Here is a 27741-nt window from a genome sequence, read left to right on the forward strand (position 1 = left end):
TCCTCGACCACGGCCTGGGAGCCGAACAGGAAAATGTTAACGTAGCCCTAAATTAGCATGTGAAGTGCTGCGGATCAAAAACAACAACCAGGCCGACGAGTCTCAGTCAAACAGAGAGTCAAACCTGATAACAGAGGAGACAAACACATCGAGCAGTAATGCTATCTGGACGCTCATTCTCGGCCCGTCTGTCAAATTTAAAAAATCATTGTGGCCCCTGAGCCAAAAGGTTTCCCTACCCCTGATTTAGAGCATAAGTTACCATGGAGACAGAGGTAAGGCAGCTTCGTTACATCAGAAGAATCACATTTGAGCTTCCACATAGCTAACTAAAGCCTTAATCATGCTTGATAGTACAGGCCTGAGCGTGTGCTGCGGCAGAGGAGGCATTTGGAGCCAACTGATTTTTTTATGTTGCTTCTCTCTCTCTCTCTCTCTCTCTCTCTCTCTCTGTTGTCATTGCAGCTGTGACCTTTGGGTGCTTGCATACATTTCTTGAATGCGCTCACTGAGTGTGATTAATATGAAACCTGGACTGTGCGGTGCCAAAACCAGGATTGGCTGTTCCTGTGGAGGAGGAGTGGAGCCAGCAGATCGGTGGCAGATTGGTTCTTCTTCATCTTTGTCAAGTGTGTCTGGTCCTTGAGAGTCATGTTGGCATATGATTATGTGTAAACATGATCACTAAGTGATTAATATGCAGCCTGGACTGTGCTGTGCCATCACTGTTATTGGTTGTTCCTGTAGAGGAGTCGAGCCGGCCGATCCGGTTCATCTTCATTCATTCGTACCACACCTCTGCCATTTGGGACTTTCCAATCAAGCCTGGGCTGAGAATGAGAGAACGTCCACCTTGCTGCTGCTGAGTCAGATCTGCTGCTCCGTCCTGGGGCCTTTACTACAAAGGACAGTCAACAGGCCTCTGCCTTGTTTGCGTTACCTGGCTTAACAAGATCTAAACCCATAATAGGGCTTAATCAGTAAGTCCATGCTTGGGGCATGTCTATGAAGATGAGACTATAGCAAAGAGATGGGATGGCGTTTGTTGGAGTATGAGCACCACTATCATGTGGTCTACATGTGGTACAGGATAGGATTAGTGTTTGTACTGTGTCTTGTCTTGTAATATTGTGTATCTGTACACTTGGACCACAAGGAATTCCTTGTACTTGCTACTTGGTAAATAATTCCAGTTCTGGTTCTTCAGAAAGAAACCATATGCTGTTTGTCTTTATGTGTTGAGTATGAAGTTGTGATATCGTGTGTTTAAACACATTCATTTAAGAAATAAGGAAGCAAATACTGGCAAATGATCAATCATCTCATCTATAATGATGTATCATTACATTTAATACAACATTTGAAACAGTTATTGAATGTAACAGAGTTCTAGATGGCAGTGTTCATTCACAAAGTATGTAGGCTTTCTAATGTCTGATATGAAAATGTGACCCATGAATGCTAGGTTCATGTTCAGTTCCAGAGCTAAAGCTAGAGACACAATGTGTCCACTAAACATCAGAATCCAGTTGTCAGTCTGCAGCATTGATGCAGAGGTCAAATGATCGTTCTGCTTTGAAAAATGTGTTGATTTGAAACGGGACAAGCTAAAGACATGTTTGAGGTAAAAACAAGAAGCTGCCTCAACAAGCAGCCCACTGGAAGGTTTAGAGTTTTGTGGCCGTTCAGGATTTGCCATCTAGACTTTAATCTCTTCCTCTTCCTCAGAGAAAGTGCATGTTGCGTTGTGGGTGGGGCTGAAAACTGGAGAGGTGGTGGAGTTTCTCGGTCGACTCCCATTTGTGAAGGAGCCTCCTCCATAATGACGAGTCAGCACTTCAGCTGCCCTCTGAAACCTCTCTGCCTCCATCACAGGCTCTTCTCTCTGAGGAGATCCAGTGAAAGAGTGGAGGCTCCTAAAAGACCTCCTGACCTCTTCTTCTTCTGTCCGGTTTGAGCTACAAGAGCGCCCTCCGCTGTTCATGTTGGCCCTGAATGATCCACTGCTCATGGAAGTCCCAGGGGTCTGCAGTGGTGTCTCAGTGACAGAACAACTCTCCTCCTCATCCTCTCTTTCCTCACAATCAATCTGACAGTGATTGGCCATCTGAAGGCAGCTGGAGCTGTCAATCAAGCTCAGGACCTCAGTCATCAGGAAAGGGCCGAGGTCTACGGTGAAAGAGGTGAGGGAATCTGAGCGCGTGCGGTCAATATCGCCGCTTTCTGGTAAAGACCCCCTCCTGGAATCTCCATCTTGAAACTGTCTGTCAAGGCGGGAGAGGCGGGGCAAGGTAAGGAAACCAGAGTGAAGGCCTGCACACAGTGAGAGGGAGAAACAAGTCATCAAAAAGAGTTTAAGTGAAGACACAAGATCAATAACACATCAGAATTATATTCATGTATGAATGTTACCAAGGATCTTTTATTACATTTAGAATGTTGAAGTTATCAGAGTGAAGGCACTGAAGGATCTGCCTTAGGTGGGAGTCAGCGCCTCAGAGGCTATACTGATGATGTCATCAGGACTGGTTTCACATATTAAAGGAAGAACTAGAAACATGTTTCAGGCAGCTAAACAAAGCCTTTAGTTGGCGAAAACCAATATAAAACATTACGGGACCATATAAAACAACAACCAGGCCGAAGAAGACAGACAAACCTGATAACAGAGGATACAAATACATGGAGCAATAATGTTGTCTGGACGCTCATTCTCCTGCAGCCAGATGAAGAAGTATCGCCTCATTCATTTACCTGAGACGGTACTTATTCATATTGCTCCTCCTCCCCCTGCAATAGCTCTGCACCCCCCACTTTGGGAAGCCCTGACATAAACAATAGGCTAGTTAGTCTAGTGTATCGTTCACACAGAGACCCTGTCAGTAAGTGGACCATGGCTGACAGAACAATCTACCAACAGTTCCAGCCTGAGTCACTAGATGGCGATATCACTTCATTCTGTTATCCCAAATGAAGCCTGAGCATATTCACTGAGAGCACATATGGACTGAATTCATTCATTCCATCACTTTAATAGGCAGAATTGTTTTGCTGGCGGTCATTTTGAATTTTAATGTTCAATTTCAAAATGCTTAGTTTTAAATGCTGCTTCTTGTTATTTCAGTCTTGTTCTTTCAGTCTTCCTGCAACTTTGAATGCAGAGTATTACTGCAAATATAACCAAAAGATAAAATCAAAAATTGATTGATCTTAATTGATGGAAAATGTCAAAGGAAGCCATCGATGGCAGAAAGCTCCAATCGTCTCTCAGCTCACTTTACCAACTCCACTTCCCTCAGTCTGGACAAATTCCTTTGGAGTTGGGTCATCTGCACAGTGGAAGGGAATTTCCAGATGACCCACATAAACTATACTGAAACTACACACACACACACACACACACACACACACACCTGGTACTAACAGGTTATAATTGTCTCTTTTTGCAATTCAGTCACTCATGCATGGAAGATGACAGAACACGACCTCTGAAAGTCTCTTTCCAACAAACCAGCGGTGTGTGTTTGTGTGTAGAGCTGTAATTGTGTACAGGTGTTGCCTAGGTGATTTGAGATTACTCAGAAAAAGCTCTTTGTGGGTTGTCTTGGTATCTGTTGGTTAGTTGTGTGTGTGTGTGTGTGTGTGTGTGTGTATGTGTGTGTGTGTGTGTGTGTGTGTGTGTGTGTGTGTGTGTGTGTGTGTGTGTGTGGCACAGACATTTGCAGTCCTGTTTGCACCAAGTAAAGCCAGCAGCTCTTTATACTGTCAGCTCTTCAATAAGCAGCTCATAATATATGACCCTTCAACAACAAGAGTTTGGTATGAAACTGTGCTGTTCAACCACCGGGCTGCAGCCCAAAGAACTGGGACTGTGCCAAAACGATGACACAGTTAGTTCTTTCTTTCTTTTTACATCTAAGCAGTTGTGATTGAATGTCAGGATCACAGTTATGAGCCAGTCATCATAAAAACAATCGTCTGTTTCATGTCAGTGTAGTATTCAGAAATGTCTCTTTCTTTAGATCCATCCTCATTACATTTGCTACTACAAACAGGAAGTGATTCTCTACATGATCTCACCATATGTGCAGAAGGTGTCATCTGGCGAGCTGATGGTTCTGGGGAACAGCATGCTGGGTAGGCACCCATTGGGAGAGACCATGTTCAGCTGGGGCAGGGAGACAGCATTCTTAATGATGGGGGAAACGTCGGGCGGTGGGGGTGAAAGGTCACGCGAGCCCACCCGCGGTCGCGGTGCAGAGTTCTTGCGTACTTGCCGAAAGGTGTGTGTGAAGAAGCTTGTTGTCTTGGAGCTGTTTGCTGAGTCGGGACTCCCCGGCTCTCTGGTGCCCCCGTAGTTGCTCAGGAAGGAGGTGTCCCCGAACACGTCTCCACCTCGGCCCACATGCATAGTGTGTTTAAAGTCGCCCAGCGGTGGGCTGATCATGTCCACAGAGAGCTCGCTCTTGAAACGGCGTTTCCCCTGAGAGCCTGACACCAGGCCCTTGAGCCCTGGCAGTTTGCCCACACTCATACTGGCAACAAAGTTTGTAATATCCTTGTAACTCAAATAATTGACTTATTTTCTGGATTCCACTTCAGTGTCCACTGTAAAATCAGAGAGAAAATTAATTAGAAGCCCTGGAAAGAGATGACAGGAAGCATAAATCTCTCTCTCTCTCTCACTCTCACTCTCACTCTCTCTCTCTCTCTCTCTCTCTCTCTCTCTCTCTCTCTCTCTCTCTCTCTCTCTCTCTCTCTCTCTCTCTTTCTCGTGTTGAGATTATTTATTACATCACATTCACATTTTATTCATTTTATATTTATACTTATTTTGAAACGCAGCCTTACTTTTTCTTGGTACATATATGTTCTATGTTACATGGCAGTAAATGTTGTCCAAAAGCTTATCAATCGTACTGAATTCATCTGACAGTCAGGTATTGATTACATGCAGATGTTGAAAAGAAGAGGCCCAACAATGGACACTTCACCAAATTAGATTTTTGTCTGTTCCCAATCATAATTATCAATTGATGCAAAGTAATCCCTTCCTCTGAAATATAATTCTAATCTATTTACGCTGTCCCAGAAAATGTTTCCAGTCTGTGTTACAGAATCCTGAGGTTCACTTTGTCAGATGCTGCATTGAGATCCTATAATACTAACACTGATAGTTTAGCTTCATTCATCATTTAGATCAAATGAAACCAGACCCAGCATAGATGAACTCTATGCATTTACATTATAAACTTACACACATATAAAACATCATTTCTGTTTGAGAAATTCTTCAAGAAAGAATCCACACAATTCCTTAGTTTTATAGGTAAGATTTAATGAACAACATTTCCTTTCCTGCTCATGAACATTGACAGCTGTCATCTAGAGGCATTGTCATAAAATAAATGTTTAATTCAGACTCAAAAGATCCACCATACAAATCATCTTCTCCATTCTATAGATATACAGTTCAAGCTGTTTTCTAATGCTGTTCTAATGAAACCTGCAGAAAAACAAGAAGCAAGCAACCACAGCTTCATTACTGATTTTAAATCAATGAAAAATCCAATCAGTAAACACGTTTATTGTCTCTAGTATGTCTCATCTCATATTCTTGCACATTTACGGGCTGTTTGAACTTTGAACTGTTCTAACCTGTGCATTTTTCATCCTATAGAAAAAAAAATAAGCAAATTAGACATTTTTGATGAATCAAAACAGCAATCTTTCCTGAGTGTCAATTAACAGCTGAAAAAAAAAAATAATGCAGATATAAAGCATTAAAAACATGTAATGCATACTTAAAATCACTTGTGTTACATATAATATCACTGAGATTGTCATAAAATAGTAAACATAAAATCAAAACTCATGGCTACATTCCCACCTCAAATACTTGCCTGACTTATTTCCCCCCAAAAAAACAACAACTCAGAAATGTTCCATTTTCACTTAATGACTAATCTGAATATGACATACATTTAGAAACAATAGCATCTGCAGTCATTTATCTTATTTGTTAGAGTGAATTCTCTATCCTGACATTGATTTGTTTGAGATTCTTCTATATTACAGCTTGCATATATGTAAACAACAAGAGGTCATTGTGACTTTGGCAGAGCAGAGTTTGTTCTGAGGATTTACATTTCATCCAGACTTTTAATCGCTTCCTGTTTGGTGTGTTTTCTCCAGGCACTGGGAATTTCTCCTGTGCCCTTGAACTCTCTCTTATAGTGATTTTCCAATTCCTTTTGAAACTTACACACAAACCATTTCCAGTAAATCAGCTTAGATTCATCAGCGGTGATTTTCCAAGATTCAAACTCTGGACCAGCAGTGTGGTAGAGTTTATAAGGAATCGTCTCATCTGAATCATGTTTAGGGTAAAAGGACCTGTCACTTGCTACTGATGTTGTGCAGAAGTCTATGACCAGTTCCACTGAATCTCTGACATGCCTGCCACTGACAGCAGAGGGGCGATGAAAGGGGACACTGTGTTTATCTGGACTGTGATCTCCCAGTGTGTTGGTACAAATGGCTCTGCAGAATGGACACTGTACCCAGCAGCAGTTACAAAGTTGGTCAATGAGGATTTCGTCAGGCCTCTTCCGAGATTTCTCCAGGTCATCTAATGGGAGTGCAGTGATCTCCTCAAAGATGGATTCAAGTCTTTTCTTCACTTCCTCTTCAAGAAAATCAAATTTGTTTATGTCACTAAAGGTTTGGCAACATATGGTATCAAGTGTGAGCTGGTCCTTAAGCTCACTGGAAAATTCCTCCAGCCACATGTTTATGTTTGCTTCCCCTTGTGCCACTTTCTCTGTAGCTTTATGCAAAGCTCGACTCAGAAGCCCCTGGATGTCTTGAACATTTTTCTTGAGTAAACTCTTTGTGGAGTCTTTGTGTTCAGTGAAGATATATTTCTTCACTTCTTCTTTTATGAAAGTCTTGACATGTTCCCTTGGATGTCTGATGTAGTTCATGTAGTCCTTAAAGTCCTCTTTCTCTGCCAGGGATTCTAATACATGCTTCTCCAAGTTCATCCTGTTCCCATTGAATGGTGAGAAAGAGCACTTCATCTCTCCTGCAAGATCAATGGCAGTCTTATCATAGACAGCCTGGACAGTGGAATCCTTCAGTTTATCACAGATCATCTCTGCAAACACAACAGCTGATGAGTGACCTTTACAGAAGCTGCTGAATATGCCATAGAACTGTTCTTTTCCAATATTGACATAATATCGTAAATCATTGTTTGCCTTGAATTGATGGTGAGACTCTAAAATGTTCTGTCTTGTAGCGTCAAACACATAGAGCAGAAGATCAACTGTGAACTCCTTCTTGAGATCATAGCTCTGTTGTGATTGAAATTCTTTGACTTGTTTTTCAACATTTTTGGCCATTTCCTCCAGATAAGAAGAACTGTAGCCTCTTGTGGCTAAAGGTTTGCCCTTAATTGTGCTTTTGGCCTCATTGTTAACTTTGTCAACGAGAGATCTGATCTGCTCTTGTTCTTGATATGTAAACTTCTTTTCACTACGAAACCAGGATTGCAGGCGTTGGTTGATCCCAGGGTTAGACTGCCCTGTTGTGTTTTTGCTTTCCCTCTCATCTTCAGATCTCCGTCTTTCCTCACAGGGATCTTTGTGCTTGGTTCGGGTATCATATTCAGAATAATCCCAAAGGTAGGTTATGTTTTTGTATTTGCCACATTCTTGGCGTTCATGTATAAGAGAACTTTCAATGCAAAGTTCTAGAAGGATAGAAAGCTGATCTTCTTGTAGCTTGATATCCTTTATGGGCTCTGTGTCTGCAGTTAATTCAGTAACCCAGCCATCCCAGACACGGTTGAACTGCTCCTGAAGTTCCTCTTCATTTGTTGCTTTGTCTTTGAGCTGCAGAGCAAGCTGTTTGCTCTTTTGTAGTAGCTTGTTCTCGAACTCTGGCTTCTTCTTATCATGCATTTTGCGAGCATTCTTCTGCTGGAGAACCTCATCCAGTTTTCTCTTCAGTGCTTTCACAAGTTCTTCATGAATGTCTTTGATTTTGCCTTCAAATCTTCCTCGCCATTGAACCAACATTTCTTTTTGGTCTTTATCATCAAAGTATGTTGCCATAGCTTTTCTGACATCTTCATAAGTTTTGCTCATCTCTTTATAAAGATAACTGAGTTCAACCGTGTCATGGTTTCCATTCTCTATTCTGTTGTGAAGCTGATTTTCAATGGTCAGCAGCTCTTTCCTCAGGGTCCAGGTCCAGTTCCCATACTGGACCTCCAGCTTTCTGTACACTGCAACTTCAAGTGTGTTTTTGAAACTGAAGACAAAGTTTTCATTCAGCAGAGCTTTCCACAGGTCTCCAATGTTGTGTTTGAACTGTGAGAGAGTCATTCCATCAGACTGTGATGCTTTAGAGAGGATGGTGTTCTTCAGCTCTTGGACGCTTTCACTGTAACCTGGATTTGGAGGGGCCATGGGTGGACTTCCCTCCCACAACTGGGCAAAGTATTTCACATCTTCTTGGACGTCGAATTCAATGATGTCACTGAAGCTCTTGGCATCACATCCCTCCTCTTTGGCAGCTAGTTGAGCCATCTGGTCCAGTTTTTCTTGTAGGCGCCTCTTCCCATCCATATTTTTCTCTGAAGCTGCAATGTCTGTGACATTCTGGTGAACAAACACACAACTTGGAGACAATTTAATGTTCTTCATCCGCATGATAGCCTGTACAACAATCTGCAGAACATCTTGCATTTCTGCTGGATTTTCTCCAAAGATGTTGATCAATGTCATGTTTCCCACACCGACGACAAACGTAGCCAGTTCATTGTCATGGTGTAGAGTTGTGTTACCTGCCAACTCAAGAGCACGTAGTCCTTCAGTGTCCACAACTAGAACATAGTCAAACTTCAAGTCGTTCTTCATCTCTTCTGACACTTTCACCAGCTGCATGAAGGCACCTTTGGTGCATCTGCCTGCACTTACTGCAAACTGTAAACCAAACATGGCATTCAGCATTGTTGATTTTCCACTGCTTTGTACGCCCAGAATTGACAGAACAAAAACTCGCTTATCACCCAGCTTCATGATGACTTCATCTAACAGACTACTGATCCATGTTAGAGGTACATGACCTGCATCACCATCCATCAGCTCCATGGGATGTCCTGATATCATCAGCTCTGCAGCCAGAGCAGGATAGTCACACCACTTCATTCTGCCTGTGTTTCGTCCTCTTGCCAGTGATTCATGAGCTTCATAGATCTGTCCTATCTCCCTGAAGATGTGCTCCAAGCCAAATGTTGCTGCCTGAAGTTGTGTTGAAATCTTCTCAAGCTCAGTTTGCTTGTTTTTTAGTTGATCAGATTTGTCTTTCTTTAGAGCCAAGACTTCAGACCACTTTTTATCATAACTGTGGAGAATTCTAGCGAGGTCATCTGTGGAGAGGTCATCTAGTAAGATCTGAGTCCATTTCAGGAAACATGCTTTCTCATTTGAAGGCAAAGACGAGAGATTGTTGATGAACAGCTGCATGAAGTCAGAACAGGAAGCAGCACTCTGTCTCTTTCGTATTTCCTTCAGTTCCCTTTGATTTTTACATTTCTCCTTTTCAATTTCTCCTTTCAGGTGATACTGTTGTTTTGTTATTCTGCTCCACTCATGCCACAGTTCGCCCTGACAAGGGAGCTTTTTCTCTTTGATCTTTGAGACGTCCATGCCCTTAAGCAAAGTGGTTATTTTCAAAGCAGCAGCTTTTCCTTTTTGGCAGATCTCATTTTCTTCATCCACTCTGATTCCAGAGACTTGAGCCAGTGTTTCAAGCTGGAAGGATTTAAAGGATCCTGACAAAATTTTTCGAATGATTCCTTTCAGTTCTTCAGATGCATCTGACTGGCTTTTGTCTTTCAGACCAATCTTATAATATCCTGGTTTCATCTGTACTGGATTAGAATCATTATCAGCAATGAGGCAAATCAGAGGCTTTGAGGACTTGAGAAGTGATGAAATAACTGTCATACTTCTGTCTCCCCTTTTCAGAGATGGTAACAACACAACATTGATTGAAGCCTTTTCAATCAGTATGTCACGTTGTTTATCCAAGGACAGAGCGTCACCGTGGAGATTACAGAAGGCAATGAAGTCAGTGAAAGAATCGTTGGGTTTTCCAGCTGGGCAGTACCAGGCGATCTCTGCCACTCCATCCATCAAGTAGCGAGTTTTTGTGCTACCTGGGCAGTTCCTGTGGAAGAAGGTGCTGTGGCGCTCGTTGATTAAGTTGTTCAGTAGCTGAGATTTTGACAATGAGGCTGAACCAAGACGGAGGAATGACACCATGGGTGTCTCAGCTTTACAGACAGGCATGCTCTTCATTATGGAACCTTTTGATTTATCTGTCATCTTCCAGCTTTTTCTTATTTGGCGAAATGTCCAAAGAGGACACTCAATGTCCTTTGAGACTGGGTCAGGAACAAGCAGAGGTAAGGCATACTGACATTGTGATAGCTTAGTAATCATGTTCTGCCTGAGAAAGGTGTCTGAGCAGTGGAAAACTGCCATTTGAACGTCCATTGGATGGACATTTGTTTTTGGTTTTGGATTGGACTCTTCATCAGAACTGAAAAGAGCATCTAAGATACTTTCTTCTGTTTCATCATTTACAACATCTGGCTCATGTCTGAATTGACAGACTTCAGCACTGTCTTGTTTCACAGGAATATATCTTGCTCTATAGTCCAGTATCATCAACCTTTGGAGAAAGGTATGAGCTAGATCCTTCTCAGGTGTGTCGCTCTGCTGTTTCAGAGCTGGGCCTATTTGAAGAATATCTGCTGGTGTCAACATCTGTTGGCGTTTGTCTCCAAGTTGAAGTCTGTTGAACAGTGTTTCTGTTTCTCTTCGACATTGCTCCTCCCTGCTGATCTCTACCAGCTTTTAAAGTAAATCATATGTGTCAGGAATTATTACTTTGAAAGATGGAATATTGAATAAATAGTGTTATAGAGACATTTAGATTGTCTTACCTCATCCTTATTTTCACTCATGTCTTCTTTTAAGGTACCTATAAATAATGAACTGAATCAACCCAGGTACATGTGTATGATCACAATATTACTATATTACTATACAATATCAATCAAATTCTATGTATGAATTAGTACCTGTATGTTTCTCAGGTGGTGTTTCAGACTTCATGCTGGTCTCTTCTGTTGCTGTTGTGTCATCGTTCCTCTCTGAGTCTTCACCATCATCAGGATCGTTGACTGGATCACACTAAGAAAAAAGTTATTCCATGTCAACTCTAGTTGACCTGGTGGGTTCCATTCAGTTAAAGAATTTGTTTACACTGGTGAAGAAGGTGAAGTTCCCTTGAAGAAGGTGAAGTTGCCACTTCCCTCACTGGCAGTTGTGGCTGGCGTGCAGGGACAATAAGAAAGAAGGGAACGACTGGTAGGCTGACGGCTGCTTTTCTGTACCTTGTGCTTTTGCTTTTGAAGGTGTGTTACATTTATTGTTTTAAGTATTTTAGACTTACTTCCTGGCTGATTTGAAGGCAGCTGGTAGTCGGTAGGAAGTAGATTGAAGCACCAGGTATTTTCAAGTTTAAAGGCCAAAACACATCTGGGTATTGCCTTTGGGACAAGCTTCTTTTTTCTTTTTTTTTTTTTGCCTTAAAAAAAAACTGTAGGGACTTTTACTAAAACTACGTTAAGTCATGGGTAAATTTTGCTTTTAACAAAGTCATTTTGAATCAGATTTCGTTTCTTTGACTCAAGTACAACTTCTGGGTATTGTATTTGCACATTACTTGGTGGTATTGTTTGCCTGTTTTGCCTGCCTTACAGACTGTTTAACCACATATAGACTGATATTTTAGACAGACCGACATCAGGTTACCTTATACTATACTTTACCAAATCCAACCTGTAATTGTTACATAATGTCACTTTAAGGGCTGGGCAAGTTAACATGCTATTTAAAAAAAACACAAAGTCCATTGCTCACTAGCTTCAATAAGCAGATTAGTATTGTGGAAGACGTCGGTCTGAGGAACGTTCTTAGGATCGCAACGAATGACGACACATATGAGCCTCCCTTAAACGCACCATCACAACAAGAACACACGAGTTGTATGAAAAGCATCTATCAAGCAAAAGCCTCCATGGCTACGCACCACAAGAAACTGACATGGTTGTGTTTTGATTATAGATACATAAATATGCCAACAAATCTACTCACCTTTGTCTTGTCTGCTGCTCCTTGTGACTGAGACGTCTCCCTGTCAACAACTTTTATACACAGAGCCAAACCCCTCCCCCCTCCAGTAGTGAGGACAAATATGGAAGTAATCTGAATACAAATCTTCAATACTTCTCCGAAATCACATGACTTTGTGGAAAGAGGAGGTGTGACTAAGCAACCCAGATGCCTTACACAGATACTGAGGCTGAGGCCTTTTAATGCCTGCTGACATTATGTGTTACACCAGTTTGATAAAGATGCTGTTTTTAAACTCAAGGATTCCTTTTTTCTCCTCTTTTGGCCACCATACACCATATGCAAATCATCATCATCATCATCACTATCATTTTTGAAAAGTGGAGCTCAATACTGGCAAACGAATCTTAAACATGTGATTTGATGGTTTTCAGAAATGCATTTTGGACATTTATATTAGCATCAGATCATGTTATTACAATTACCATCAGCACCTGATCACATTTCAGCTATACTGTATTTAGTTTGCTTTATCAGAAACTATCAGAATGTTTTTCAAATATTGGTACCTGTTTAGATGGTGTGTTTGTATTTGCATAGCACTATTGTGTGGTTTACATATACTGTGTGTATGTGGTGTAGTGTAGGGTCGGGATAGGATGGAATAGGTTAAGTCTTTGTATTACGATGTCTTGTAATGTTGTGTATTTTGTCGTTGCGGCTGTGACCTTTGGGTGCTTGCATACCTTTCTTGGAGCCAGCAGATCGGTGGCAGATGGGTTCATCTTTGTCAAGTGTGTCTGGTCCTTGAGAGTCATGTTGGCATATGATTATGTGTAAACATAATCACTAAGTGATTAATATGTGGCCTGGACTGTGCTGTGCCATCACTGTTATTGGTTGTTCCTGCAGAGGAGTCTAGCCGGCCGATCCGGTTCATCTTCATTCATTCGTGCCACACCTCTGCCATTCGGGACTTTCCAATCAAGCCTGGGCTGAGAATGAGAGAACGTCCACCTTGCTGCTGCTGATTCAGATCTGCTGCTCCGTCCTGGGGCCTTTACTACAAAGGACAGTCAACAGGCCTCTGCCTTGTTTGCACGCTACGTGCGTGCGTGCGTGCGTCTGATTCTTTGTAAAGTGTACTGAGACATACATAGGTTGAGGGTATCGTGCAGGAACGGTGACGCTATTTTCCAAACGAGGTGATTGCAAAAGAGGCAGTGCTTTATATATCTTTACAACTAAGCTCCAACTCAGCTGTGGACCAGAATTCAGAGCAGGGGTGGGCAAACTACGGCCCGCGGGCCACATGCAGCCCGCTGCGCTTTTTAATTCAGCTGGTCAAATATGGGCGCATCGCCAAATTTAACACGAAAAAATACCGGCCTGCTCAAACTGTTCCAGGATAAGGTGAAAAGGTAAATTCTGAGCGGTACGCAATTTTCCTTCATTGCATAATCCAGTGGTTACCAAACTTTTTCTGCAGGGAGAAGCAGGTATCACGTCTCGGTGTCTGTGTGTGTTTGTGCGTGCCTGTGGGCGTGTGTGTGGACAAGCGAGAGAGAGAGAGAGAGAGAGAGAGAGAGTCTGGTGGTATGTGGATTGTTGGTGGGAGCAATGTTACAGTTACGGGTTACGTATGAAGAAATGAATGTACAGTGTGCCAGAGACTGGTGAAAATAAAGCTGCTGCTGCAGAGTTACGGAGCATCAACTTCGGCCCCGGAGGAAACAGCTCCTGTGTGCTCCTCGACCACGGCCTGGGAGCCGAACAGGAAAATGTTAACGTAACCCTAAATAAGCATGTGAAGCGCTGCGGATCAAAAACAACAACCAGGCCGACGAGTCTCAGTCAAACAGAGAGTCAAACCTGATAACAGAGGAGACAAACACATCGAGCAGTAATGCTATCTGGACGCTCATTCTCGGCCCGTCTGTCAAATTTAAAAAATCATTGTGGCCCCTGAGCCAAAAGGTTTCCCTACCCCTGATTTAGAGCATAAGTTACCATGGAGACAGAGGTAAGGCAGCTTCGTTACATCAGAAGAATCACATTTGAGCTTCCACATAGCTAACTAAAGCCTTAATCATGCTTGATAGTACAGGCCTGAGCGTGTGCTGCGGCAGAGGAGGCAGTTGGAGCCAAATGAATTTTATGTTGCTTCTCTCTCTCTCTCTCTCTCTCTCTCTGTTGTCATTGCAGCTGTGACCTTTGGGTGCTTGCATACCTTTCTTGAATGCTTTCACTGAGTGTGAATGATATGAAACCTGGACTGTGCGGTGCCAAAACCAGGATTGGCTGTTCCTGTGGAGGAGGAGTGGAGCCAGCAGATCGGTGGCAGATTGGTTCATCTTCATCTGGTTCAAGTGTGTCTGGTCCTTGAGAGTCATGTTGGCATATGATTATGTGTAAACATAATCACTAAGTGATTAATATGCAGCCTGGACTGTGCTGTGCCGTCACTGTTATTGGCTGTTCCTGTAGAGGAGTCGAGCCGGCCGATCCGGTTCATCTTCATTCATTCGTACCACACCTCTGGCATTTGGGACTTTCCAATCAAGCCTGGGCTGAGAATGAGAGAACGTCCACCTTGCTGCTGCTGAGTCAGATCTGCTGCTCCGTCCTGGGGCCTTTACTACAAAGGACAGTCAACAGGCCTCTGCCTTGTTTGCGTTACCTGGCTTAACAAGATCTAAACCCATAATAGGGCTTAATCAGTAAGTCCATGCTTGGGGCATGTCTACGAAGATGAGACTATAGCAAAGAGATGGGATGGCAACGTGCTGCATAGGTATCTCACATCAGAGGAGCTCAGGATCATGTTAGAGGAGTTTGAAGAATATAAAGCTATAATGACCGCAAAGAGCAAATAGAACCAGAGGGGAATTCTGGCAGAAAATTAAAAACCATATTAATGTGTAACTTAATACATTTACTTAATTACTTAATGCAGTCAGAAATGCCTTACTGCTCCTCCTACTCCTCACAGTATTTGAAATATGAATGCAATCAAACCAAGGTTTGTTGCTGTGTGTTCCATATGTGTGTGTGTGTGTGTGTGTGTGTGTGTGTGTGTGTATTTTTTTATGATTCTTTGTAAAGTGTACTGAGACATACATAGGTTGAGGGTATCGTGCAGGAACGGTGACGCTATTTTCCAAACAAGGTGATTGCAAAAGAGGCAGTGCTTTATATATCTTCACAACTAAGCTACAACTCAGCTGTGGACCAGAATTCAGAGCAGGGGTGGGCAAACTATGGCCCGCGGGCCACATGCAGCCCGCCACGCTTTTTAATTCGGCTGGTCAAATATGGGCGCATCGCCAAATTTAACACGAAAAAATACCGGCCTGCTTAAACTGTTCCAGGATAAGGGGAAAAGGGGAAAAGCTCTTCTAATGCTCTTGTTTTCTAATCTTTCATTTCTAATTTGTCCTTTTTTCTTTCATTTCTAATTTGTCCTTTTTTCTCATTCATCATAGTACCTAACTTATTGCACTTCTACTCTAGCTCTAGTTATGCTCTTAGCTGTTGGTTTTGGAAGGAAATGCACTTACGATTTCTTGTGACCTGAAGTTCTTTTATCTACCTTTGTCAAACACACTTATTGTAAGTTGCTTTGGATAAAAGCGTCTGCTAAATGACCCTAATGTAATGTAATGTAATGTAATGTAATGGAAAATTCTGAGCGGTACACAATTTTCCTTCATTGCATAATCCAGTGGTTACCAAACTTTTTCTGCAGGGAGAAGCAGGTATCACGTCTCGGTGTCTGTGTGTGTTTGTGCGTGCCTGTGGGCGTGTGTGTGGACAAGCGAGAGAGAGAGAGAGAGAGAGAGAGAGAGAGTCTGGTGGTATGTGGATTGTTGGTGGGAGCAATGTTACAGTTACGGGTTACGTATGAAGAAATGAATGTACAGTGTGCCAGAGACTGGTGAAACTAAAGCTGCTGCTGCAGAGTTACGGAGCATCAACTTCGGCCCCGGAGGAAACAGCTCCTGTGTGCTCCTCGACCACGGCCTGGGAGCCGAACAGGAAAATGTTAACGTAACCCTAAATAAGCATGTGAAGCTCTGCGGATCAAAAACAACAACCAGGCCGACGAGTCTCAGTCAAACAGAGAGTCAAACCTGATAACAGAGGAGACAAACACATCGAGCAGTAATGCTATCTGGACGCTCATTCTCGGCCCGTCTGTCAAATTAAAAAAATCATTGTGGCCCCTGAGCCAAAAGGTTTCCCTACCCCTGATTTAGAGCATAAGTTACCATGGGGACAGAGGTAAGGCAGCTTCGTTACATCAGAAGAATCACATTTGAGCTTCCACATAGCTAACTAAAGCCTTAATCATGCTTGATAGTACAGGCCTGAGCGTGTGCTGCGGCAGAGGAGGCAGTTGGAGCCAAATGAATTTTTTATGTTGCTTCTCTCTCTCTCTCTCTCTCTCTCTCTGTTGTCGTTGCAGCTGTGACCTTTGGGTGCTTGCATACCTTTCTTGAATGCTCTCACTGAGTGTGATTAATATGACACCTGGACTGTGCGGTGCCAAAACCAGGATTGGCTGTTCCTGTGGAGGAGGAGTGGAGCCAGCAGATTGGTGGCAGATTGGTTCTTCTTCATCTTTGTCAAGTGTGTCTGGTCCTTGAGAGTCATGTTGGCATATGATTATGTGTAAACATAATCACTAAGTGATTAATATGAAGCCTGGACTGTGCTGTGCCATCACTGTTATTGGTTGTTCCTGTAGAGGAGTCGAGCCGGCCGATCCGGTTCATCTTAATTCATTCGTACCACACCTCTGCCATTTGGGACTTTCCAATCAAGCCTGGGCTGAGAATGAGAGAACGTCCACCTTGCTGCTGCTGATTCAGATCTGCTGCTCCGTCCTGGGGCCTTTACTACAAAGGACAGTCAACAGGCCTCTGCCATGTTTGCGTTACCTGGCTTAACAAGATCTAAACCCATAATAGGGCTTAATCAGTAAGTCCATGCTTGGGGCATGTCTATGAAGATGAGACTATAGCAAAGAGATGGGATGGCGTGTGTTGGAGTATGAGCACCACTATCATGTGGTCTACATGTGGTACAGGATAGGATTAGTGTTTGTACTGTGTCTTGTCTTGTAATATTGTGTATCTGTACACTTGGACCACAAGGAATTCCTCGTACTTGCTACTTGGTAAATAATTCCAGTTCTGATTCTTCAGAAAGAAACCATATGCTGTTTGTCTTTATGTGTTGAGTATGAAGTTGTGATATCGTGTGTTTAAACACATTCATTAAGAAATAAGGAAGCAAATACTGGCAAATGATCAATCATCTCATCTATAATGATGTATCATTACATTTATTTTAATACAACATTTGAAACAGTTATTGAATGTAACAGAGTTCTAGATGGCAGTGTTCATTCACAAAGTATGTAGGCTTTCTAATGTCTGATATGAAAATGTGACACATGAATGCTAGGTTCATGTTCAGTTCCAGAGCTAAAGCTAGAGACACAATGTGTCCACTAAACATCAGAATCCAGTTGTCAGTCTGCAGCATTGATGCAGAGGTCAAATGATCGTTCTGCTTTGAAAAATGTGTTGATTTGAAACGGGACAAGCAAAAGACATGTTTGAGGTAAAACAAGAAGCTGCCTCAACAAGCAGCCCACTGGAAGGTTTAGAGTTTTGGGGCCGTTCAGGATTTGCCATCTAGACTTTAATCTCTTCCTCTTCCTCAGAGAAAGTGCATGTTGCGTTGTGGGTGGGGCTGAAAACTGGAGAGGTGGTGGAGTTTCTCGGTCGACTCCCATTTGTGAAGGAGCCTCCTCCATAATGACGAGTCAGCACTTCAGCTGCCCTCTGAAACCTCTCTGCCTCCATCACAGGCTCTTCTCTCTGAGGAGATCCAGTGAAAGAGTGGAGGCTCCTAAAAGACCTCCTGACCTCTTCTTCTTCTGTCCGGTTTGAGCTACAAGAGCGCCCTCCGCTGTTCATGTTCGCCCTGAATGATCCACTGCTCATGGAAGTCCCAGGGGTCTGCAGTGGTGTCTCAGCGACAGAACAACTCTCCTCCTCATCCTCTCTTTCCTCACAATCAATCTGACAGTGATTGGCCATCTGAAGGCAGCTGGAGCTGTCAATCAAGCTCAGGACCTCAGTCATCAGGAAAGGGCCGAGGTCTACGGTGAAAGAGGTGAGGGAATCTGAGCGCGTGCGGTCAATATCGCCGCTTTCTGGTAAAGACCCCCTCCTGGAATCTCCATCTTGAAACTGTCTGTCAAGGCGGGAGAGGCGGGGCAAGGTAAGGAAACCAGAGTGAAGGCCTGCACACAGTGAGAGGGAGAAACAAGTCATCAAAAAGAGTTTAAGTGAAGACACAAGATCAATAACACATCAGAATTATATTCATGTATGAATGTTACCAAGGATCTTTTATTACATTTAGAATGTTGAAGTTATCAGAGTGAAGGCACTGAAGGATCTGCCTTAGGTGGGAGTCAGCGCCTCAGAGGCTATACTGATGATGTCATCAGGACTGGTTTCACATATTAAAGGAAGAACTAAAAACATGTTTCAGGCAGCTAAACAAAGCCTTTAGTTGGCGAAAACCAATATAAAACATTACGGGACGATATAAAACAACAACCAGGCCGAAGAAGACAGACAAACCTGATAACAGAGGATACAAATACATGGAGCAATAATGTTGTCTGGACGCTCATTCTCCTGCAGCCAGATGAAGAAGTATCGCCTCATTCATTTACCTGAGACGGTACTTATTCATATTGCTCCTCCTCCCCCTGCAATAGCTCTGCACCCCCCACTTTGGGAAGCCCTGACATAAACAATAGGCTAGTTAGTCTAGTGTATCGTTCACACAGAGACCCTGTCAGTAAGTGGACCATGGCTGACAGAACAATCTACCAACAGTTCCAGCCTGAGTCACTAGATGGCGATATCACTTCATTCTGTTATCCCAAATGAAGCCTGAGCATATTCACTGAGAGCACATATGGACTGAATTCATTCATTCCATCACTTTAATAGGCAGAATTGTTTTGCTGGCGGTCATTTTGAATTTTAATGTTCAATTTCAAAATGCTTAGTTTTAAATGCTGCTTCTTGTTATTTCAGTCTTGTTTACGTGTAAGACTGCAACTTTGAATGATTTAAGATAGTTTATTTATCATGTTACATGGAATTCACTCACAAATTACATGCAATTGAAATTGCAATTTGTCTTGCACACACAAACACATGCATTACAGAGGGGGTGCAGGGCAGCCATTTTTCGGCACCCATGGAGCAGTTGGGGGTTCGGTGCCTTGCTCATGTGCACCTCGGCAGTGCTCTGGAGGCAAACTGGTAACTTACCAGTTTGCCTCCAGCTACCAGTCTGCTTCCTTGGTCCACACAGGGGACTTGAACCGGCAACCCTCCGGTTCCCAGCTGTCGACCCAGCGGATTGAGCTACTACCGCCCCCAATGAATGAATGCAGAGTATTATGGCAAATATAACCAAAAGATAGAATAAAACATTGATTGATCTTAATTGATGGAAAATGTCAAAGGAAGCCATCGATGGCAGAAAGCTCCAATCGTCTCTCAGCTCACTTTACCAACTCCACTTCCCTCAGTCTGGACAAATTCCTTTGGAGTTGGGTCAGCTCATATACGACCCTTCAACAACAAGAGTTTGGTATGAAACTGTGCTGTTCCACCGTTTCCCCTGAGAGCCTGACACCAGGCCCTTGAGCCCTGGCAGTTTGCCCACACTCATACTGGCAAAAAGTTTGTAATATCCTTGTAACTCAAATAATTGACTTATTTTTCTGGATTCCACTTCGGTGTCCACTGTAAAATCAGAGAGAAATTAAAAGCCCTGGAAAGTGATGACAGGAAGTCTCTCTCTCTCTCTCTCTCTCTCTCTCTCTCTCTCTCTCTCTCTCTCTCTCTCTCTCTCTCTCTTTCTCGTGTTGAGATTATTTATTACATCACATTCACATTTTATTCATTTTATATTTATACTTATTTTGAAACGCAGCCTTACTTTTTCTTGGTACATATATGTTCTATGTTACATGGCAGTAAATGTTGTCCAAATGAATCGTACTGAATTCATTTGACAGTCAGGTATTGATTACATGCAGATGTTATAAAGAAGAGGCCCAACAATGGACACTTCACCAAATTAGATTTTTATCTGTTCCCAATCATAATTATCAATTGATGCAAAGTAATCCCTTCCTCTGAAATATAATTCTAATCTATTTACGCTGTCCCAGAAAATGTTTCCAGTCTGTGTTACAGAATCCTGAGGTTCACTTTGTCAGATGCTGCATTGAGATCCTATAATACTAACACTGATAGTTTAGCTTCATTCATCATTTAGATCAAATGAAACCAGACCCAGCATAGATGAACTCTATGCATTTACATTATAAACTTACACACATATAAAACATCATTTCTGTTTGAGAAATTCTTCAAGAAAGAATCCACACAATTCCTTAGTTTTATAGGTAAGATTTAATGAACAACATTTACTTTCCTGCTCATGAACATTGACAGCTGTCATCTAGAGGCATTGTCATAAAATAAATGTTTAATTCAGACTCAAAAGATCCACCGTACAAATCATCTTCTCCATTCTATAGATATACAGTTCAAGCTGTTTTCTAATGCTGTTTTAATGAAACCTGCAGAAAAACAAAAATAAGAAGCAAGCAACCACAGCTTCATTACTGATTTTAAATCAATGGAAAATCCAATCAGTAAACAAGTTTATTGTCTCTAGTATGTCTCAGCTCATATTCTTGCACATTTACTTGCTGTCTGAACTTTTAACTGTTTCGAACATGTGCATTTCATTCATCCTATAGAAAAAATAAGCAGGTTAGACATTTGTGATCAATCAAAACAGCCATCTTTCCTGGCACTCAATTAACAGCTGTTAAAAAAACATAATAATGCGGATATTAAGCATTAAAAACAGTAATGCATACTTAAAATCACTTGTGTTACAGATTATATCACTGAGATTGTCATAAAATAGTAAACATAAAATCAAAACTCATGGCTACATTCCCACCTCAAATACTTGCACAACCCATTTCCAAAAAAACAAAAACAAAACCCCAGAAATTTTCCTTTTCCACTGGGTGACTAATGTGAATATGACATACATTTAGAAACAATAGCATCTGCAGTCATTTATCTTATTTGTTAGAGTGAATTCTCCATCCTGACATTGATTTGTTTGAGATTCTTCTATATTACAGCTTGCATATATGTAGACAACAAGAGGTCATTGTGTCTTTGGCAGAGCAGAGTTTGTTCTGAGGTTTTACATTTTATCCAGACTTGCAATCGCTTCCTCTTTGATGTGTTTTCTCCACTCACTGGGAATTTCTCCTGTGCCCTTGAACTCTAACTCATGGTGATCTTCCAGTTCCGTTTGAAACTTACACACAAACCATTTCCAGTAAATCAGCTTAGATTCATCAGCGGTGATTTTCCAAGATTCATACTCTGGACCAGCAGTGTGGTAGAGTTTTAAAGGAATCGTCTCATCTGAATCATGTTTAGGTCTAAAGGACCTGTCACTTGCTACTGATGTTGTGCAGAAGTTGATGTCCAGTTCCACAGTACCTCTAGAGTGCCAGCCATCGATCCCACCGGGGCGATGAAAGGGGACATTGTGTTTATCTGGACTGTGATCTCCCAGTGTGTTGGTACAAATGGCACTGCAGAATGGACACTGTACCCAGCAGCCGTTACAAAGTTGGTCAATGAGGATTTTGTCAGGCCTCTTCCGAGATTTCCTTAGGTTACCTAATGGGAGTGCAGTGATCTCCTCAATGATGGATTCAAGTCTTTTCTTCACCACCTCCTCAAGAAAATCAAATTTGTTTATGTCACTAAAGGTTTGGCAACATATGGCATCAACTTTGAGCTGGTCCTTAAGCTCACTGGAAAATTCCTCCAGCCACATGTTTATGTTTGCTTCCCCTTGTGCCACTTTCTCTGTAGCTTTATGCAAAGCTCGACTCAGAAGCCCCTGGATGTCTTGAACATTTTTCTTGAATAAACTCTTTGTGGAGTCTTTGTGTTCAGTGAAGATATATTTCTTCACTTCTTCTTTTATGAAAAACTTGACATGTTTCCTTGGATGTCTGATGTAGTTCATGTAGTCCTTAAAGTCCTCTTTCTCTGCCAGGGATTTTAATACATGCTTCTCCAAGTTCATCCTGTTCCCACTGAATGGTGAGAAAGAGCACTTCATCTCTCCTGCAAGATCAATGGCAGTCTTATCATAGACAGCCTGGACAGTGGAATCCTTCAGTGTTCTACATATCATCTCTGCAAACACAACAGCTGATGAGTGACCTTTACAGAAGCTGCTGAATATGACATAGAACTGCTCTTTCTTGCTATTGACATAACATTGTAGATCATTGTTTGTCTTGAATTGATTGTGAGACTCTAAAATGTTCTGTCTTGTAGCGTCAAACACATAGAGCAGAAGATCAACTGTGAACTTCTTCTTGAGAGCATAGCTCTGTTTTGATTGAAATTCTTTGACTTGTTTTTCAACATTTTTGGCCATTTCCTCCAGATAAGTAGAACTGTAGCCTCTTGTGGCTAAAGGTTTGCCCTGAATTGTGCTTTCGGCCTGATTGTAAACTTTGTCAATTAGAGATCTGATCTGCTGTTGTTCTTGGAAACAAAACCGTTGTTGTTTTGCAAATGGGTTTCTGACTTTCTTCCAGATGTTACCCAACACAGAGTCAGACTGCCGGGTTGTCGTGTTTTTGCTTACCCTCTCATCTTTAGATCGCTGTCTTTCCTCACAGGGATCTTTGTGCTTGGTTCGGGTATCATATTCAGAATAATCCCCACGGTTGGCTATGTTTTTGTATTTGCCACGTTTTTGGCGTTCATGTATAAGAGAACTTTCAATGCCAAGTTCTAGAAGGATAGAAAGCTGATCTTCTTGTAGCTTGATATCCTTTATGGGCTCTGTGTCTGCAGTTAATTCAGTAACCCAGCCATCCCAGACATGGTTGAACTGCTCCTGAAGTTCCCTCTCATTTGTTGCCTTGCCTTTGAGCTGCAGAGCAAGCTCTTTGCTCTTTTGTAGTAGCTTGTTCTCGAACTCTGGCTTCTTCTTATCAAGCTTTTTGCAAGCATTCTTCTGCTGGAGAACCTCATCCAGTTTTCTCTTCAGTGCTTTCACAAGTTCTTCATGAATGTCTTTGATTTTGCCTTCAAATCTTCCTCGCCATTGAACCAACATTTCTTTTTGGTCTTTATCATCAAAGTATGTTGCCATAGCTTTTCTGACATCTTCATAAGTTTTGCTCATCTCTTTATAAAGATATCTGAGTTCAACCATGTCATGGTTTCCATTCTCTATTCTGTTGTGAAGCTGATTTTCAATGGTCAGCAGCTCTTTCCTCAGGGTCCAGGTCCAGTTCCCATACTGGACCTCCAGCTTTCTGTACACTGCGACTTCAAGTGTGTTTTTGAAACTGAAGACAAAGTTTTCATTCAGCAGAGCTTTCCACAGGTCTCCAATGTTGTGTTTGAACTGTGAGAGAGTCATTCCATCAGACTGTGATGCTTTAGAGAGGATGGTGTTCTTCAGCTCTTGGACGCTTTCACTGTAACCTGGATTTGGAGGGGCCATGGGTGGACTTCCCTCCCACAACTGGGCAAAGTATTTCACATCTTCTTTGACATCAAATTCAATGATGTCACTGAAGCTCTTGGCATCACATCCCTCCTCTTTGGCAGCTAGTTGAGCCATCTGGTCCAGTTTTTCTTGTAGGCGCCTCTTCCCATCCATATTTTTCTCAGAAGCTGCAATGTCTGTGACATTCTGGTGAACAAACACACAACTTGGAGACAATTTAATGTTCTTCATCCGCATGATAGCTTGTACAACAATCTGCAGAACATCTTGCATTTCTGCTGGATTTTCTCCAAAGATGTTGATCAATGTCATGTTTCCCACACCGATGACAAATGTAGCCAGTTCATTGTCATGGTGTAGAGTTGTGTTACCTGCCAACTCAAGAGCACGCAGTCCTTCAGTGTCCACAACTAGAACATAGTCAAACTTCAAGTCGTTCTTCATCTCTTCTGACACTTTCACCAGCTGCATGAAGGCACCTTTGGTGCATCTGCCAGCACTTACTGCAAACTGTAAACCAAACATGGCATTCAGCATTGTTGATTTTCCACTGCTTTGTACGCCCAGAACTGACAGAACAAAAACTCGCTTATCACCCAGCTTCTTGATGACTTCATCTAACAGACTACTGATCCATGTTAGAGGTACATGACCTGCATCACCATCCATCAGCTCCATGGGATGTCCTGATATCATCAGCTCTGCAGCCAGAGCAGGATAGTCACACCACTTCATTGTGCCTGGGTTTAGTCCTCTTGCCAGTGATTCATGAGCTTCATAGATCTGTCCCATCTCCCTGAAGATGTGCTCCAAGCCAAATGTTGCTGCCTGAAGTTGTGTTGAAATCTTCTCAAGCTCAGTTTGCTTGTTTTTTAGTTGATCAGATTTGTCTTTCTTTAGAGCCAAGACTTCAGACCACTTTTTATCATAACTGTGGAGAATTCTAGCAAGGTCATCTGTGGAGAGGTCATCTAGTAAGATCTGAGTCCATTTCAGGAAACATGCTTTCTCATTTGATGGCAAAGACGAGAGATTGTTGATGAACAGCTCCATGAAGTCAGAACAGGAAGCAGCACGCTGTCTCTGTCGTAGTTCCTCCAGTTTCTCTTGATTTTTACATTTCTCCTTTTCAATTTCTCCTTTTAGGTGATACTGTTGTTTTGTTATTCTGCTCCACTCATGCCACAGTTCGCCCTGACAAGGGAGCATTTTCTCTTTGATCTTTGAGACGTCCATGTCCTGAAGCAAACTGGTTATTTCCAAAGCAGCAGCTTTTCCTTTTTGGCAGATCTCATTTTCTTCATCCACTCTGATTCCAGAGACTTGAGCCAGTGTTTCAAGCTGGAAGGAATCAAAGGATCCAGACAAAATGTTCCGAATGATTCCTTTCAGTTCTTCAGATGCATCTGACTGGCTTTTGTCTTTCAGACCAATCTTATAATATCCTGGTTTCATCTGTACTGGATTAGAATCATTATCAGCAATGAGGCAAATCAGAGGCTTTGAGGAATCAAGGAGTGAGGAAATAACTGTCATACTTCTGTCTCCCCTTTTCAGAGATGGTAACAACACAACATTGATTGAAGCCTTTTCAATCAGTATGTCACGTTGTTTATCAAAGGACTGAGCATCACCGTGGAGATTACAGAAGGCAATGAAGTCAGTGAAAGAATCGTTGGGTTTTCCAGCTGGGCAGTACCAGGCGATCTCTGCCACTCCATCCATCAAGTAGCGAGTTTTTGTGCTACCTGGGCAGTTCCTGTGGAAGAAGGTGCTGTGGCGCTCGTTGATTAAGTTGTTCAGTAGCTGAGATTTTGACAATGAGGCTGAACCGAGACGGAGGAATGATACCATGGGTGTCTCAGCTTTACAGACAGGCATGCTCTTCATTATGGAACCTTTTGATTTATCGGTCATCTTCCAGCTTCTTCTTATTTGGCGAAATGTCCAAAGAGGACACTCAATGTCCTTTGAGACTGGGTCAGGAACAAGCAGAGGTAAGGCGTACTGACATTGTGATAGCTTAGTAATCATGTTCTGCCTGAGAAAGGTGTCTGAGCAGTGGAAAACTGCCATTTGAACGTCCATTGGATGGACATTTGGTTTTGGTGTAGGATCGCAATATTCAACAGAACCACAAAGAGCATCTAAGATACTTTCTTTTGTTTCATTATCTAGTTCATGTCTGAATTGACAGACTTCAGCACTGTCTTGTTTCACAGGAATATATCTTGCTCTATAGTCCAGTATCATCAACCTTTGGAGAAAGGTATGAGCTAGATCCTTCTCAGGTCTGTCGCTCTGCTGTTTCAGAGCTGGGCCTATTTGAAGAAAATCTTCTGGTGTCAACGTCTGTTGGCGTTTGTCTCCAAGTTGAAGTCTGTTGAACAGTGTTTCTGTTTCTCTTCGACATTGCTCCTCCCTGCTGATCTGTACCAGCTTTTAAAGTAAATCATATGTGTCAGGAATTATTACTTTAAATGAAGGAATATAGAATAAATAGTCCTGTAGAGACATTTAGATTGTCTTACCTCATCCATATTTTCGCTCATGTCTTCCTTTAAGGTACCTATAAATAATGAACTGAATCAACCCAGGTACATGTGTATGATCACAATATTACTGTAGAAGTAATAATTCAATCATGAACTGTAACTTCAGTTATCTCCACAACTGCACCCCCTCTGTAATGCATGTGTTGATGTGTGTGATATATAAGAGGGGGTGCAAGACACATTTCAATTGCATGTGATTTGCTCTTGAATGCATGTAATATGATGAATAAAGTATCACTTATCTTAATCATATCTTAATCTTAATCTTAATAGTTTGTATCTCTGAAATGGGCCCTGAGTGTTGAGACATTTATGAATAGGAATAATAGCTTTCATGTACATGTGGGAAATGTTTCATTCCTTGAACATTTGGGAACTAAAGGAATGCAAAGCCCCACTTCTGACAACAATCTAACATGATGCACACAACAGAAACAACACAAAATGCTGGTGTGTAAATATGTGAAAAGATCTCACCTGGTCATTGGTTGCAGCTGCACTTTCATTGATCTTGCTGGGCCTAAAGAACTGGTATAGAGCCTGCAGGAGAAGCCATGCTGTCTGTAGCCATGTGTTTGACTCTGTAAGGGGCATGAAATCCTTTGTTCACAAACAGGCTAGAGAACTACAACTTCCAGAGTTACCTAGGGTCAACCCCCTTTTCACACCTTGGTTGCTTGGGGTTATAAAATCCCATCATGTCCCTGTGCTCTTTCTCTCCCGATGCTGCTCTAAGCATGATTGGAGGCTCCCTCTATCTCTCTCTGGGTCAAAGACAAAGGCCTTGGCCCAGTGAACACATTTCCTCTTGATCTGTTGCCTGTTGGATTGTTCCTTCATTGTTCGACCTGGACTCTGATTGCAAACCAAGAAGACAAGTGGTTTTATTCTTTTTCCTCAATTCCCCGTCGACAAACCTCCCAACCTTCCGCTAGGACCCAAGACTTGAAGCCCAGCAGACTTGCCCTAGTGATCAACCCACCAGCGCCCCTGTTTTGTTTGTTTTGAATGTTTGTATAATTCAACCTCTGCCATGTCAAGTCTCACCCTTCCAGACTGATTTAGAAAGCAAAACTAATCCTTAAATGTTCCCATTTAATTAATTAGTTAATTAATTAATTAATTTCAATTGATAATTAAGATTTATGGTGAATCCTTGAGGCTTAGGTCAATTATCTGCTATCTTTTTCCCCTTTTAAATAAGGGGTGGTGTCCTGAGGACTTAAATCTATTAAAGTTTTTTTTTTTTTTTTTCTTATTTTATTTTGATAGCA

The 27741-nt window shown here is 42.1% G+C and overlaps 3 protein-coding genes across 4 annotated transcripts; all 3 read right to left on the reverse strand.

Moving 5' to 3' along the window:
* Nucleotides 1-1377: 1377 nt before the first annotated feature.
* Nucleotides 1378-11057, reverse strand: LOC143012040 (cdc42 effector protein 1-like). The gene is made up of 3 exons (XM_076165076.1): nucleotides 11024-11057; nucleotides 4081-4608; nucleotides 1378-2313 (listed from the first exon to the last, which is right to left on the reverse strand). Exons 2-3 carry the CDS (start codon nucleotides 4532-4534, stop codon nucleotides 1700-1702), a joined length of 1068 nt encoding a protein of 355 aa, XP_076021191.1. The 5' UTR covers nucleotides 4535-4608; nucleotides 11024-11057; the 3' UTR covers nucleotides 1378-1699.
* LOC143012031 (interferon-induced very large GTPase 1-like) lies at nucleotides 5964-27400 on the reverse strand. Of its 2 annotated transcripts, XM_076165062.1 has the most exons (4): nucleotides 26945-27400; nucleotides 26444-26481; nucleotides 22604-26351; nucleotides 5964-7186 (listed from the first exon to the last, which is right to left on the reverse strand). In XM_076165062.1, the coding sequence occupies exons 2-4, from the start codon at nucleotides 26462-26464 to the stop codon at nucleotides 6144-6146; spliced, it is 4812 nt and encodes a 1603-aa protein (XP_076021177.1). In that variant the 5' UTR covers nucleotides 26465-26481; nucleotides 26945-27400; the 3' UTR covers nucleotides 5964-6143. The 2 variants fall into 2 exon arrangements, with proteins under 2 accessions (XP_076021177.1, XP_076021176.1); XM_076165061.1 differs by lacking the exon at nucleotides 5964-7186 and having other exon boundaries at nucleotides 21158-26351; nucleotides 26945-27399.
* On the reverse strand, nucleotides 17586-19363 carry LOC143012044 (uncharacterized). The gene has a single exon (XM_076165081.1). The coding sequence runs from the start codon at nucleotides 18566-18568 to the stop codon at nucleotides 17924-17926; it is 645 nt and encodes a 214-aa protein (XP_076021196.1). The 5' UTR covers nucleotides 18569-19363; the 3' UTR covers nucleotides 17586-17923.
* Nucleotides 27401-27741: the final 341 nt, after the last annotated feature.

This window comes from Genypterus blacodes, unplaced genomic scaffold (assembly GCF_046128005.1).
Source record: "Genypterus blacodes isolate CSIRO-AG114 ecotype Tasmania unplaced genomic scaffold, CSIRO-AGI_Gbla_v1 ptg000140l_1, whole genome shotgun sequence".
NCBI lineage: Eukaryota > Metazoa > Chordata > Actinopteri > Ophidiiformes > Ophidiidae > Genypterus > Genypterus blacodes.